The sequence below is a fragment of the Rhinopithecus roxellana genome, chromosome 4 (genome assembly GCF_007565055.1).
Source record: "Rhinopithecus roxellana isolate Shanxi Qingling chromosome 4, ASM756505v1, whole genome shotgun sequence".
Lineage (NCBI taxonomy): Eukaryota > Metazoa > Chordata > Mammalia > Primates > Cercopithecidae > Rhinopithecus > Rhinopithecus roxellana.
The window spans coordinates 14,363,287-14,377,864 of NC_044552.1; the positions used below are offsets into that span (position 1 = coordinate 14,363,287).

Genomic DNA, 14,578 nt, shown 5'->3' on the forward strand with positions numbered 1-14,578 from the left:
AGCTTTTCAAGAGTGATCTTTTATTTTGTGAAAGTCCTAAGACTGATCCATTTATCAAAAGATGATTGATGCCCCAGTTCACAAACCATATCTTTTTCTCTTTCAGCAAATCCTGGAGCCCCAAGAGGGCTGCAGCCTGGGTGAAGTGGTGACATCAGAACCTGCCCTCCACGCCCAACCGCTGGACTGCAGCCTCCTGCAAGGCCTGGTGGATGTGCCTGACCTCTCTCTGGGACAAAGTCCGTTCCATGTGGCGGTAGGTGATGCGATAGCAGTGGCTGGTCTTGTGCGTCCTACAGAGAGGAAGAGAACACAGGTGAGTGCGGGATGAAAGAGGCTGTGCCTGAAGGAGCAGTGTGGCTTGCCCTGGCCAGATCTCCCCAACTGCAGTGGAGAACTGAGGTTGGGATCCAGGTACCATTTACCGCTAATAATCTGCATCTTTTACAGGGGGAGAAGGTGACAGTCAGGGAAACATTAGCTTGACTGAAGGAGGCTGCTGGTTTCCACTGGACTGGATGTATCCAAATCCCCTGGGAAGGACGCTGACAAATTTGATTTCCTAGGCCACACTCTGGAGATTTGGATTCAACAGGTGGGAGGTGGGACCTGGACTTCTAAGCCTGTCCCAGGTTCCCCACATGATTCTAACAAGCAGACAGGGTCAGGGGTCAACCCAAGTGTGCCTCCTTCATGTCATGGAAGGTAACTGTGTTTGTGAGGCACACTGCAGTATCAGTAAGGCTTGAGGCAAGGCTGAGGGACTCACTCTCTCAGCACCCCTGCTGGCAGTCCAGGAAGCATACAGGCCATATATGCCATGTATGTGCTGCGTAGACAATTACTTTAGTCTCTCCTTTACGACATAGGTGTTGGCTTGGCTTGCATGCAACAGCTGAGTAATTCTGGAATATGTGGCGATGACAGCAGTAGGGCCTTCTATCTGCATGGCAGGTGCTAAGACACACTGGTCAGTTGATCTCATGAGAAAGACCCCTGGGCCATGAACTAGCAGGCCTGGCCCTGTCCCCAGCCTGCCTCTCACTGGCTGTGTGGCTGGGTGTCTGACATCTCACCATCTCTGAATGCTCACATTTCTCTTCTATACAATAAGGGGACCTGGTCAACTTCAGAGCCACACAAATTCCTCTTTTCCCATCCGCCGCCGCCGCAGCAACAACAACAACAACAACAACAACAACAACAACAACGGCAACCTAATCCCTTCCAACAACAACAACAACAGAGGCAACCTAATCCCTTCTTGGCCTTGGGGGAGGAAACGGAAACAAACCGAGGGCTCCCAGGCAGTTTCCTTTTATGATGTCGTCAACCAGCCCTTAGCCTAGTCAGGGAGACTCCATGTGCTTTCTGGCAGGTGAGACAGGGCTGGGCCTTCAGTAATACCAGGGTCTTGAACAAATGGGCTTCTGGTGGAGCTGGCACCTGGGCCACTCCCACATAATCACTGGAAACTGGTAGTCCCATTGATGCCACCTGAGTCCAGAGCCTTTGCTTCCAGGGGCCTCCCGATGCTTCACGGATTGCTCTCACTGGGTTCTCTCCTCTTTCCTCTCCCTCTCCCTCATCTGAATGCCAGAGCCCTTGGCTGGGCAGATTACACCTGGTGCGTGAGAGTCTGCCTGGTCCTGGCCTCCCTAGTCTGCCCCTTCACCTCCCCTTCCAGTGTCTCCTCCCCTCTCCCCCACTCTGGCTTGGTCATCTTTGTCCTGCTTTTGTCCTTCCACTTTCAGGAAGGATAAGCTGCTATGCTGTGCCTCACAGGGTTATGTGAATTTCAGCCAAGTATGCAGCCCCCGTTTGGATCAAGCCACAGGAGGCAAGCTGGGCTGGGGGAGGAAGTTTTCTTTAGGGACTTCCTGGGGATTCCCGATAGCACATGGAGGCCTGCCCCATTCCCTCACCCAGTGTCAGCTGCCTGCTTTAGACCAAGGGAGAAATCAAATCCTCTCCCCACCTGGCTCTTTCTTTTTCAGTCCAGTTCAGGGCAATGGCTCTGCTCTGTGGACATTCCTCTGGGGTGGGGACCCTGACTCCTGGGGGAGGCACTGCTGCTCAAAGTGCCCCAAGGACCTTCCACAAAGTCGAGTCGTCTTTTCTCCTCACTCTCTGCTCCTAACAAGAGTACTCCAGGTACCATGCCCACCCAAGCCTTTCAGGCACCAAAATGCAGCCAGACAGAAAACCCTGGCTCTGAGAGGAAAACAAGAGGCTCTCCAGGAGTGGGAGCTTATGAAACCACATAGCCAAGACCCTGGCTGCCACCAAGTGCTGACCCATTCCATTTAAACTACAATTGTTCCATTTATAGTTACTTGTTTTTTGACAAGGGCACCAAGACCATTCAAGGAGGGAATGTCTTTTCAACAATTGGTACTGAGACAACGGGATATCCACATGCAAAAGAATGAAGTTGAATCCCTACCTCACACAACACACACAGACTAACTCAAAATATATTATATATCTCAATGTAAGAGCTGAAAATATATCATTCTTAGAAGAAAACAGATGAGTAAATCTTCATGACCACATAGGCAAAAACTCCTTGGATGACACCAAAAGCACAGGTGAAAAAATAAAAAAAAAGGATAAACTTGGAGTTCATAAAAATTAGACATTTTCTTAATTCAAGGCGTCAAGAAGGTGAAAAAGGAACCCACAGAATGGGAGAAGATATTTACGAGTCATATACCTGATAAGGGATTTGTATCCAGAACATACAAAGAACTCTTACAACTCAACAATAAAATAGCCAACAACACAGTAAAAAAAGTACAAAAGATCTGAATAGACATTTCTGCAAAGATAAACAAATGGCCAACAAGCACATGAAAAAATGTTCAACTTCAGCCATTAGGGAAACGCAAATCAAAACCACCATGAGATACCACTTCAGGCCCATTAGGATGCCCATTTTAAAAACAAAAGGAAAATAACAAGTATTGGAGAAGATATGGAGAAATCAGGGCCTGTTTAGAAATTGACAGGGCTCTGCAAATTATAAAGTGCTAACTGGGTGTGAGGTGAAAGTATCATTGTGGCAACTGTTATCACATTGTATTTTTTCCCTGGTTCATTCTGGTTCCTCCTAGCAGAAGAGCTGGTAATATGGCACCTCTAAAAGTTATTGCCAATTGAAGATGGATGGGGAAAAATCTGTTTTCCTATTTCTATGCGCTCAGAAAAAGATCTCTATAAGGATTCTTGGGATTCAAATAGCTTATACAGAGCATTTTGATGAGTTAGGTGTAAATGATTCACAAATACGTGGATTATGAGATAAATTCTCATAATATATAGATATGAGAGAAATACTATTTAGCAGAATGTTTGGTGATTCTGTTGAATTCAATAGAATCAAGTGAAAATCAACCAGATTTGCCTTTTCCTAACATGAATGATGACAGAGAAGGCTTCCTTTTATTTTCTAGAAACTTCTGTGTGTAGCGTTCAGATGACAGGACATACTCCTGTCTTCCTTTGTCATGTTGGAGGGCTGAGAGAATGGAGCTGGCAAGTGGTCAGGGGTGGAGGACCCCGGTCCCTCATTCTTGAAGCGTCTCCCCAGGAAAGCCACAGGCACATGGAGCTGAAGATTCTTGGAGCTTATCAGTGAACAGGTAAGAAAACGGATTCCTCAAGTGAAAGATGCCCTCAGCAACCAACCCCAAGGGTCTGGACTCTCCTTCTGCTGGTTCTTTTATATCACCCAATGCAGTCTCTTTTAGACCAAAAGCTTTTCAGTCTTCCATCTGCCATGACCTACACTGTCTCTCAGTAACAGCAGCAGCAGCAACAGCAAACATTTATGCAGCAGTTTTGTATACCAGGTACTGTTCTGAGGCATTCACATACACCACCTCTTTTAAGTATCACAACCTCATTGGGTAAACAGCATTACTGACCCATTAGACAGATGAGGAAACTGAGGCACAAAGAGCATAAGTAACTTACCGATGCTCACACAGCTAATAAGTAAGTGGCAGGGCTGGATTCAAAGCTAAGCAATCTGATGGGAATGTACAAGCCACAGTACGGTGGTTCCTCAAAAAGTTAAACACAGAATTACCATATAATCCAGCAATTCTACTCCTAGGAATATACCCTAGAGAATTGACAGCATGTGTTGAAACAAAAACCTGTCCAAGAACGTTCATAGCAGTATTATTGACAACTGCCAAAAGATGAAAATGTCCATGAATATCTGTATAGATTGACCGGGCGCGGTGGCTCACGCCTGTAATCTCAGCACTTTGGGAGGCTGAGACAGGTGGATCACTTGAGGCCAAGAGTTCGAGACCAGCCTGGCCAACATGGTGAAACCCCAACTCTACTAAAAATACAAAAATTAGCCAGGTGTGATGGAGGGCGCCTGTAATTCCAGCTACTTGGGAGGCTGAGGCACGAGAATCACTTGAATCCTGGAGGTGGAGGTTGCAGTGAGCAGAGACTCAGTCTGAAAAAACAATTTTTTTTGGATGGATTAACAAAATGTGGTATATCCACACAATGGAATATTACTTAGCCATAAAAAGGTACTGATTTTTATGAAGTACTGATACATGGATGGATACTAGATGGAATGTGGATGAACCTCAAGAACGGAAGTGAAGAAAGTCAGATGCAATAGAGCATATATTATAAAATTCCATTTATAGAAGATATCCAGAAAAGGGGAATCTATAGAGATAGAAGGCAGACTGATGGTAACCAGGGGTCGTAGGGAGAGACTGCCTCATAGGGATATGGATTTCCTTTGGGGTGATGACACATTTTGAAACTAGATAGAGGTGATGGTTGGGTTGCACAACACTGTTCTTATACTAAATACCACTGAATTGTACGCTTTAAAAAATGGTTAATGTCATGTAAATTTTTCCTCAATTAAAATAACAAAAACTAGGAAATCTGCTTTCAGAGCCCAGCTATTAACTGTCACCCTCTTCCTTTAATCCCAACGTCCTCTAAAAAGTGACAAGGTTTGCAAGTTATGGAGAAGAGTAATTTCTTTTAATTGTGCTGTTAAAAAAAAAGATGGAATGAGCCCATGCTCCTCTCTGGTTCTGCCCTTCCACCAACAACAGAGGGCACAGCTGGAGAGGAAGAATGACTGTGAGTGGGGTGGGCTGTGCCTGGGGCACAGATGCTTTGATGTCTTTCCTGCTTAAAGGGGCATTAAGAGGTGGTCTGGGAAGCCAGACAGCTGGCTGGGAAAATGAGAGGGCTGCAAGCGTAAGAAAGGAAGGGTAAGAGCATGGGGCCAGGGTGGCATCACGAGGTTGCCACTGCCCTCCCCCAACTCATGCAGGCACACTCATCAGGACAAGAAACCTGCCCCGGAGGAGAGAACAGGCTGTGCTGACTACCTGGAGTTTTAGAGGCAAATAAAAGTTCCCTTTTATGTACTTCACAGCTTCTACTCATAGGCAAAGTAAACGAGATTGCCCATGACTGAGTCTGAGAGGTCAAATTCCATTATAAGGAGTTTGAAGAAAGACTCTAAAAAAATTTTTTTTGGTGCTACAATTTCATTGCATTGGGGTATTGGCTAAAATGAGTTGGTCACTGGATAGCGTTTGAATTTTTGAAAGATTTTGGTATAGGAATCTTAGAATGTTTGAACCTCCGGGGCTTTGACTGTCACCAGTTTATTCATAGATTCCTTTAGTTATTCAACAAACAGCATGTTCCAGTCACCGAGCTGGACACAGATAAGCACATGAAGGGGATGCAGTATCTGCCCTCAACCAGCTCACATCTGGGAGTTAGCAGCCTGCTGAGTCCTGCAGCAACCCAGGAGCCGGCTGAGCAGAGGACCGTCCCCGAGTACGCCCATGACAGCAGGAGGGGCTGGTACTTGCTTGGCAGTGAAGTCAGCCACATCTCACCCCACGTGGAACCTCATGTTCTCCTGAGATTTGCTCTTCAGTACATGATTTTTCCCACCTCCCCGAGAACACTGACATGCACTGTTTGTCTAGTACAGTGCGGCACTACAGGGCGCACCAGAGGGCTTCAGATTATCCTGCCTGCTAGGAGCTTACCTCTTGAGAGGGGCAAACAGAATATAAGACAGCCCACGCTCCCTGCCATTGGCAGGTGATGAACGATGCCATGGTACATGCTGCGCCCAGGGCCCACCTCTTCCACTCTCCCACTGCCGCCCATCAGCTCCCCTTCTGAGAGATTCAGCCTGGCTCTGGAAGCTGGAGACATGACTCAAGCTTATCCTGAACCTTACTTTCACTTGGATCCTGGTCCCTGCTCCCGTGTGACTGCCCCCTAACTTTACCATCCTGTACAAGAGTAGCTGCTTGTGTGGAAGCCGAGAGCCAGGGCCAGAGGGGCAGCCCTGTGTGGGCCGATGGGAGAGCTGGGCTGGACGGCAGAATGCAACACCAGGGAGGGGACGGCGTATTTTGATGCCGCCTCCTACCGGAGCCCTTGGACCAAAGACAAGGATGTACAGGTGCTCAGTATAGTCAAGGCTGGATCAGTGAGGCATTCTCAAAACTACAAATGTGTAAAAGGGGCCCCTCCCCAGTGCTTCTTTTTTTTTTTTTTTTCCTGATCAACTTAAGTGAGACAACTACCAAGTACCAAAAGTACTGCCAAGAGTGTCACTGCTCTCCAGTTCAACGTGGGCCAAGAGGAGATTTTCTAAAGAGCTCAGGGCTCTCAAGCCTTACTGGAAAGCTGGCACAGGGGTCAGAGTGTTAGCGAGGGTTGGAATTCCTCTATCATACAACCCCTTGGTTTACCCTGGCATCCAAACAGGCTCTGAACTCAAAATAAAACCTTTCCAGGGGATGCAGCCAAATCCCAGCTCCTGCAACATCCACAGTAGTCTGCTTCTCCATCTGCGACAGAGCAGCGACTTCATGTTCTTGGATGATGTGCTCGCCACCTCCCAGAATAGATCACATACGACCAGCAGTCACTGCAGCTGCCATCTATTCATGCAGGGATTACTCAACAGGAGAGAGGATGCTGTCATCGGGCAGCTTCCATTTTCAGAGTAACAAACACTGGGCTTCCCCGGCTCACTCCTCATCTGTCTCCTGCTTTTCTGATGCAGAAGCTCAGTCTGGAGCTGCCCACGTCAGAGGCACCGTGCATGGCTGTGAGGGTCAATACATGCAACGCTTTAGAGGGTGGGGCTGGACTCGGGCAAGAGGCACAGTATGGCAGGAGGAGGAGGAGGAAGTAGGGACAAGTTCCATGGCCTCTCCTGAAAATATAGAACTGAATGGGCATGGTGGAGTGGAGAACCAGAGTTTGCAGCTAGAGAAACTGGGTTCTAATTCCCGCTCTGCCCTTTGCTATCTGTGCGACTCTGGGCAGTTTACATCACCCTTTGTGCCCCAATAACTCCATCTGCAGGGTGAGGCAAACAAAACTTGCTTTCCAGGGTTTATGAAGGCTGAATGAGGGGGCATGTAGAGTATTAATACAGAGCCAGCCACCTAGAGTAGGCGCTGAATACCTACGCATCCGCCCCATCTTCCTCCTTTACTCCTGTGGTTTACTGGAGAGTGGAATGAAACTGCGGGGGTGAGGGACTTGTGTTTCTTCTGTGTTTCTTTTACCCTCGTCTGGGTTTGGACTCTGACTTTGGACGGAGGATGGGAAGAGATTCCTTCCCATGGAGCACGAATGCATTAGTTAGCTTTGGCTGCATCAGTGAAGTGAGGAGTGGAAGTCAGATTGGGCAGGATTTAAATAAGTGGTCTGGAAACTAAGTAAATCATTTTCCCCCTTTACCTTCCCTACGTTTTTTTTTTTTTTAAACAAACAACAAACAAACAAACAAAAACAAAAGGGAAGAGAGGATGAAATTCTGATCATGAGACTTAGGGTCTGATGACTCTATATGGCTTTCCTAATGAACTGCTCCGGGCTTAATGCAAGAAGAGGACACAGGCCTGAGAGGCAGGAGGCCCGGGTGCCAGCCCAGGCTCCCGTGATGACTGTGTGAGTCTGGGTGAGTCATTCAACCTCTACTGGCCTCATTTTCGCCCCCAATGACAGGGGTGGAATAAACGGGCTCTGAGGCTCCTTCTGGCTCTAGAATTCCAGGAGTCGCCTCAGAAGACAGAAGAGATCCTTTTATTTTTATGTATCTATCTATTTGAGACATGGTCTTGCTCTGTCACCCAGGCTGGAGTGCAGTGGCACAGTGACACAATCATGGCTCACTGCAGCCTTGACCTTCTGGGCTCAAGCAATCCTTCCACCTCAGCCTCCTGAATAGCTGGGGCCACAGGCGTGCACCACCACGCCTGGTTAATTTTTTGATTTTTTGTAGAGACAGGGTCTCGCTATGTTGCCCAGGCCAATCTCAAACTCCTAGGCTCAAGCAAAACTCCAGCATTCCCAGAGCCTGCACAGGAAGAAAGGGCAAGGCTAGGATGGGCCTGTGATACGAGTGATGAGAGCCAGCGGGAAGCATGCTGGCCTAATGAGGGCAGAGTGCAGCCTGGCAGGGCCCACTGAGAAAGCCGTCGTGCAGACCACGGGGCTCCAGGAGTAACAACACTCTAGACACTTCTTCAGCCCCTCCATCTATTCCCTTTGTTATTTCGCAAATACCATACACGCACTCCCCAGAGGAGGTTTTCCTCCTTATTCTCAGAAGGGTCTGTCCTGGGCCTGACGCTCCTGTGGGGCCATTCTGAGTGGTGCCTCCCCCAGCTCCCAGCCAGCAAACACCAGTGTTGCCGCTCCCTGCTGCTGCTGCTGCTGCTGTGCCTGTGATTTCCTCCCAGAGGGATTTCTGTTCCTCGGAGTCAGTCACAAGAAACCAGTCCAGATGGTTCCTCTGACAGTTACTGCCTTGGGAAAGACAACTCCAATCCAGGCCTTGATGGAGGCAGGGCCAGAGGCAGAGAGAGAGAGAGAGAGAGAGAGAGAGAGAGAGAGAGAGAGAGCGAGCCTCCCCCGCCGGGCCCAGCTCCTAGCCAGCACACGTCGGCAACGTAAGAGTTCCTTAGAGACACGCGTTTTGCAGGCAAGAAATGCTTTTTAACATCAAATACTCGCCAAGTCCTCAGGGATGTTTCAAAACACCCCCAGGTTTTTATTCCCATCACTCCCTGTGACTTCTCCTGGTACTTCCCAGTGAGTGTTTCCTGCCAAGCACCTCCTGGGGGACGTGGCCGAGCTCCTTGGTCCTTGCATGCATGTGTATATGAAAATAACTGCTCTGGGGAAATCTAACGGAATCTCTCCGGAGAGGTTTGGGATGCAGACTCGCCTAGCTCTACTGCTTCTCCGTGACAGAATCCTGGGCTGGTTCTTAATTTCTAGTCCAGGTTCTCCCTCTAAAATATAGATCATGAACTGACAAGAGCTTTTGAAGGAATTGAATGAAAAAAATGTATAGGTAAAGTGTGAAGTGTTGTTCAGGTGAACAGTTAACAATTGGTACTATCATTCAGGTAGCTGAAGGCTATAGCGCCCTCTGCTTTGGCCCACACAGAAAGACCTGAATGACCTTAGACAAATCGTCTGAGCTTCAACCTCCTCGTCTGTACAGATGGATCACTGATATGACGCAGGCTACGACACAGATGAACCATGAACACGTGATGACCAGTGATCATCACCAGAAAAGCAAGTTGGGAACCCACATTATATTGAAAAGCAAAACAAAACAGGCAACAGCTCACTGGTGTGCACACAGCAGGGGGGTTGCCCTGAGTCTCATGTGACTGGTTTCTGCCCTCCCCGACGGAGCATCTTCATGATTTCATTAGCTTAGCAACGAAGATATCTTGCCTTGTATACAAATGACTTTTTTATTTTTTTTTTAGATCCTCCACTCATAATGCTATGGCAGAGTTGGGCCATATTTAACACATTCTTTTCAACTATTCCATTATCTTCGAAACCATCTTTTTACATTTCTAACAAGAAGCAATGTCTCATTTTACACAGTTTTCCAAAGCCCTGTGCTTTTCGTTTGTGTGGAAAATTTGGAAGGGATTTTATTTTTCTCTCTGGCTTAGTCTGCAGAGCCAAAGTCAACAGAGCTAACTTTAACCGTGTACTGTTACAAGGCAGCCTCCCAATCGTGTCGACACTTTGGTGGCTGAGTCAGGTTACAGAAGATAAGACCTGTGTCAGGTGAAATGCTACGTTTCCAGCTCAAGCAACTGATCAGCACTTATTTGTTCTGTGCTGAGGTGGACACTGCAGGAGACACAAACAGGTAAACGAACTGCTTGATCAATAGATAAATATACATGGAGTGGCTGTTCTGTGCATGACACAGTGGTAGTGTGAGGGGAACATGTATCTCAAAGTTACAGAAAGAAGGATTAGGCTATATTACAATCCACTTGGGGCCCATAAGACATTCATACCTGAAAAGACAGTCAACAGGATGAAACTATCAATACTAAATGTTAAATAAATGGCATGGACCATAGACAACTTGGAGGTCAGCAAAGACTGGCAGAGGAGATGAGATTAGGTTTAGATGTTAAAGCACAAGTAGAATTTTAACAGGTGGAGAGACAGTGCAGTCCAGTTGGCAAAACGTCACGGGAGGTACTGGTGGCAAGGGGCATTCATTGTATTACTCTGCCTTCCATTTCAACAAAGATTTGCTGAGTATATGTTCCAGGTACAAATGGCCCAAGGGGGACCTCTTCAGAGGGCGCATGACCTACTGAAAGAGGACAGGCTGTGTACAGTCACCGTAGGAAGCTGGCTTTGGCCATGGCAAGTCCACAAAGTGGTTCGCCCTGCCCAGGAGCGATCAGAGCAGTTTCACAGACTGGCGCCAAGTGACCTGGTGATGAAAGGATGGGACATGACTTTGGCACGTGGTTAAGTGGTACAGAGGAAAAGCCCTTTCTGCAGAGGGCACAGAGAGAATTGTGAGCCTGCACAGACCAGTCCAAGGAGCAGCAAATAGCTGAGAGCGGCTGGTCTGCGTTTTCAGAGGGTGGAGTGCAGAAATCAGGTGGGATGCTGCAGGGAGGGGTGGGGTGACAGAAGAGGGCCTTATATTTCTGTTTGAGAAGGCCCAGCCAAAAATCCATCCTGTTGCTTAAGCAAGCAACAGGAACAACTGAGCCCAGGATCAGGTCCTGAAAAGACTCCTCTGAGAGGCTGGGATGATCTTGCTCTGAGTGGCTTCACTGCATACAGAGGCTAGCCTCCTGTTCACCTCAGGTCTCATTCCTGGCAAATAAGAGAGAAACACTGAGATGTTAAAGGAATGGCACAGACCATAAACAAGTTGGAGGTCAGAAAAGACAGGCAGAGGACATGAGATGGCCATGTCACCCATATGGTATTAAGAGCCACCTATCCAAGGAGTTCACTGCAGCATCACCCTCAGCCCCCATTATTCATGAGTAGAATTACCTATGACTGTGTTACGTTGTAAAAGTTTTATTTCTTCAGTGACTAATGGAAGAAACAGGTTAATTACTTTAAGACTCCGTGTCAGTTAATTATGAAGGAATTACACATCAGTAAAGAGAAATTTGTATACATTTCCAATGACACTGTTATTCTGCAAACACCTTTGAGGGGAACTCTGGGTCTAATTAATTGCATCATCTCTTGACAAACAGTGAGAGACTGAAGGGAAGAGGGGCAAAACAGGGATTTGGCTGGCAGGATGCACCTCCTCCATCTATAATATTCTAGGCTGGAATATAGCAGTGATATCCTGATTAAAGATTCATCATACAAGTAATGTTCATGAAATCACAGACTCAAAGGTAAGGCACCAGAGGGGTCTTCTGGTCCATGCTTGAGCTCTTTCTGGCAGGCCTTATGTTGGATCCCTCGTGGGGCAGCCCATTCTATGCTCTGACAGTGCGGGCTCCCTGTATACTGAGCTGACCAGTGTGTCCTGCGTCTCTCCTCATTGGCCCTGGATTCACTCCAGTCCTTCTCCCCCATGACAGCCCTTCAAACTCCTCTACTCATTTTTGGCAGCAAAACAGCATGACAGCCCTGGCTAGGAAACGCCAGGACCACTGGTGGTCAGAGTGGAAAGGGGCCCTGGAGGCAGCACATATGTTTAACATCACTGCCCCAATTCATGCATCCACCCAATTCATTTATTCGTTCAGCAAATGAATGCCGACCACCCACCATACGCCATGTATTCTGCTGGGTATTAGGACCTAATGGTGGAATAAAACAAAACAAAACAAACAAGACATGACTTGTAGATTCCGCAGTCTAGCATAGGAGATAGGCATTAAAGAATTACAAAGAAATGTAAATTACAACGGCTAAAGGTTATGGAGGGAAGGTACATGGTACCATAAGGCCACACAAAAGGGCTATCAAAGGTCAAGGAAGGTTCCCTGTGGAAGTACGAACAAGCTAAGGCCCGACAGAGCGTAGGAACTGATGGGGTGAAAGAGAGTGAGAGCAGGTGGCGGGCAGTCCCAGACAGAGGGGATGGCACATATAAAGGCCCTGTGATCTGAGTTTAAATTCCCATTCTCCTCTTCTGAGCTATAGGATCTAGATAGATCGTTTACCTTCTCTACATATGGGTTTTCTCATCTCTAATAAGGAGAAAACAGTTCTGCATGTCTCATCAGGCAGGGAAGCTTGGTGAAGCTCAGTTCGGAGCACCACCATCTCAGGGCCTCCTGGCTTGCATCCTTTTTTGTTTTTGGATGAAACAGCACCCCAATCTCTCTGCCCTTCCTATTTGTATCCCCTAAATTACACTGTATGAGGCATAGCTCAAAGCAAAGCTGCTCTGGCTGAAGGGGCAAGAGGACCCCACATACTAGCCTTCTGCCCCACTCAGCACAGCCCCTCTCCATCAGCTCCTCAGAACCCCTAAGGCTCAGGGGGCAACTTTAAATCGACTCCATTTTTCAAAAATAGGCAGAAGCAAAGCTTCCAGAGACAGTGATTTGCCCAAACTCATCTCAGAATTTACAAATTCAAGTGAAACTTGTTGAAGATATGATGGGGACTCATTTAGGGGAACACATTCTTTCAAGGAGAGAGAAATCCTTGCTCTGCAGAGCATACAGGCAGCAAGACAAGCAGAAAACAGGTGGAGGAGGTCAGACACTGGATTCTCAGCTTAGAGCTCCTCTTTGTAAGAGAAGAGAGTTGGTGCGAGTCCCTTCAAGGCTCTAAGCCTAGGCATCCTGTTTTACAGTGGGGATTCCAACTGCCTCACGGTGTTATCGAGAGTGGATAGGTTTTTAAGGCACTTTAAAATTATAAATGACTAAATTTATCACCATAAAAGGGAGACTTCATTTTTGCAAATGGCCCAGCAACATTTAGAGCCAAAATTGGTGAGAGAAAGTAATCTAATTGATTAATATTCCATATATGTTAAAAGAAGGCATAACCATAAAGTAACAAGATATGGTTCCTGATGTGGCTTATTATTGGGCCTATAAAAATTCTTAAAAAAAAAAAAAAAAAAAAAAAAAAAAGAAGAACTGGCTGCATTACAGGCCTTCACCATAGACCACATGGAGGGTGCAGTGTTTGTCTGAATTCAGAAGTTGCTAGAATGTTTGTGCTTACTATTTCATAGCTGTATCGCAGTTATGCTACATGTCTTGTGGATTCATTTTTACCTTCTGGGGAGAAACGTGACTATCCCATACCACCTCTTCACCTGAAGAGCTAACATGACAAACTGATGGAAACTCATCCTAGAACCATGTACTTCTATATGAAAACAAATTTTAAATTCCAAATATGCATAAAACTAAAGAAAGCTCTGGGTCTTGCCATCACACAGTATTTGTAAAATCGAAGACATTTTGTTAATAGTAACCATAGCAACAATAGGGACAATGAACAATTATAAAGTTATGCAGCTTCCAGAGCCCTTGTACCCACATGATCTCACTGGCTGTGACTGGAACAGCCATCCTGAGAGGCAGACACTGTCACTTCCCATTGCAGAGGTGCACCCAAATAATAGGTGACAGAGGTGGGATTCCAATTTAGGCATGCAGCTGCCTCCAAAGCTACGCTCTTAATCCTGGCTAGAAAACATCGTCTGATGTTTGTGGCCAACGTCTCAGCTACATCCCACCTCGAAGCACTAGCAGGTTTCATAAGGCTGATCCCTTGATGAAACTTGAGGGAATAGCCTTAAAATATACTTCCACGAAAAAGTAATTTTGCTTGGGGCAAGCGGGTTGGGTTGGGTTCAAGTGCACAGTTTTTTTGAAGGTCTGGCTATCTTTGCTACTTGGATAAATCTATGGACTCTCCAGGTCTCAATAAAACAGAAATGATGCTATTTGCTCCTAACTACTCCCTCAGTTAGGAAAAATTGAAGCCATGAGAGTGAAGCATTGTCAGCAACTTGGAACAAGTAAGTACTAATAAAGTAAAAGTCAGAGTCAATAAACTCTTTCAAAATCATATTGAGCTGCAGTTGTCCATTTCCAAACTTTGTGAAAGGAAGTGTTCTATTCTTGGTATTGTCTTACTTCAAAAAAAAAAAAAAAAAAGATGTCAGGCTTACATTCCTAGTGCACTGGAGAGAAACATAATCAACTTTTTCAACTTGAAGTGTGTCTAT

The 14,578-nt window shown here is 46.6% G+C and overlaps 1 protein-coding gene across 2 annotated transcripts in view; it reads right to left on the bottom strand.

Annotated features, from left to right (window-relative positions):
- Nucleotides 1-14,578, bottom strand: part of FARS2 (phenylalanyl-tRNA synthetase 2, mitochondrial) — a 533,375-nt gene continuing 518,797 nt past the window's right edge. For both annotated transcript variants that reach the window (XM_010371342.2, XM_030928686.1), the window contains exon 7: nucleotides 1-293. In XM_010371342.2, the coding sequence (XP_010369644.2) occupies nucleotides 155-293 (139 nt within the window). In that variant the 3' untranslated portion in view covers nucleotides 1-154. The remainder of the gene's footprint in view (nucleotides 294-14,578) is intronic.